Source organism: Primulina eburnea, chromosome 15, assembly GCF_022965805.1.
Source record: "Primulina eburnea isolate SZY01 chromosome 15, ASM2296580v1, whole genome shotgun sequence".
Classification (NCBI taxonomy): domain Eukaryota; kingdom Viridiplantae; phylum Streptophyta; class Magnoliopsida; order Lamiales; family Gesneriaceae; genus Primulina; species Primulina eburnea.
This window is the reverse complement of record NC_133115.1, coordinates 14,164,445-14,165,748: the sequence shown is the minus strand read 5'-3', so window position 1 is coordinate 14,165,748 and position 1,304 is coordinate 14,164,445. Positions and strand designations below refer to the sequence as shown.

Below are 1,304 nucleotides of genomic sequence, written 5' to 3'. Positions count from 1 at the left end.
TTAAATGGACTCGACAAGTGATACATTGTCCCTGTTCTGCACCATGTTTCCAAAATAATGTTTCACTCGCTGGCCACTCACCTTAAATGTTCTGCCATCGTTGCATTTGAGCTCGATTGCATCAACAGGTCCTGACCATCTCGACTTCAACTTCCCTGAGAACAGTCTGAGATGAGAATTAAAAAGCAACACATGTTTTCCTGGTTCAAATTCCCTTTGAATAAGAATCTTATCATGCCACTTCTTGATTTTCTCTTTGTAGATCTTGACATTCTCATATGCTTCATTGCGAAATTCAACCATCTCATTCAACTGCAGTTTTCTGATACCGTCAGAAGCTTTCTAATCAAAGTTCAACTTTTTTACCGCCCAAAATGCTCTATGCTCCAATTCTAGTGGCAAATGACACGCATTACCAAACACCAACTTGTAGGGAGACATCTCAATAGGCATCTTGAATGCAGCCCGATAAGCCCACAACGCATCATCCAACTTAATGGCCCAATCCTTCCGGTTTGTGTTGACAGTATTCTCCAGTATTTGTTTGATTTCCCAGTCGGATATTTCAGCTTGTCCATTAGACTGAGGATGATATGCTAGTACCACTTTGTGCTTCACACTGTATTTAGCCAAAAGTGAATTGAAAATTTTATTGCAAAAATGTGTACCTTCGTCACTTATGATGGCCATTTGTGTTCCAAACCTGGTGAAGATGTTCTTATGCACGAATTTAGCTAAAAAATGAGCGTCATTAGTACTGGTGGCAATTGATTCGACCCATTTCGTGACATAGTCCATAGATAATAAAATATAAGAATGACCAAAAGAAGGGGGAAACGATCCCACGAAATCTATGCCCCACACGTCGAAAAGTTCCACTTCCAAAATATTTGTCAGTGGTAATTTGTGACCCCTAGAGATGTTTCCTAATCTCTGTCACCTATCACATGATTTCACTAAGGTATAACTATCTTTAAACAAACTAGGCCAATAAAAACTATATTGCAATACCTTAGCTGTTGTTCGTGACGCTCCAAAATGTCCACCATATGGTGAAGATGACATTACTCCAGAATTTGATGTGTTTCGAGACTTAAATCTTTAACAAAAATCTTTAAATCTTTTATCTATCAAGCTAGTGCGGAAAATAAAGGTTCCCCGGGAGTGTAATGCTACACTGGATCCACTCATCATCATTACCTCCCATAATATCATCATATCATGCATCATATAAACCTAGTGAGTCTAATGACTCTGCATGTTCTAAACATGAATATCAAATAATACATATACAATCACATGCA

General features: G+C 38.3%; 1 protein-coding gene across 1 annotated transcript; it reads right to left on the bottom strand.

The window, feature by feature from the left end:
- LOC140815473 (uncharacterized) lies at nt 1–1,065 on the bottom strand. Its single transcript, XM_073174572.1, has 3 exons — nt 1,012–1,065; nt 428–582; nt 1–322 (listed from the first exon to the last, which is right to left on the bottom strand). The coding sequence occupies exons 1-3, from the start codon at nt 1,063–1,065 to the stop codon at nt 1–3; spliced, it is 531 nt and encodes a 176-aa protein (XP_073030673.1).
- Nucleotides 1,066–1,304: the final 239 nt, after the last annotated feature.

What these genes read in the sequence shown, in the direction of transcription:
- LOC140815473 (XM_073174572.1), bottom strand. Translation starts at nt 1,065, where the DNA reads ATGTCATCTTCACCATATGGTGGACATTTTGGAGCGTCACGAACAACA. An exon ending in CGTCACGAACAACAGCTAAG is followed by an intron (nt 583 to 1,011) that starts GTATTGCAATAT and finishes TATCATCCTCAG; the next exon opens with TCTAATGGACAAGCTGAAAT. An exon ending in ATTGAGATGTCTCCCTACAA is followed by an intron (nt 323 to 427) that starts GTTGGTGTTTGG and finishes TGACGGTATCAG; the next exon opens with AAAACTGCAGTTGAATGAGA.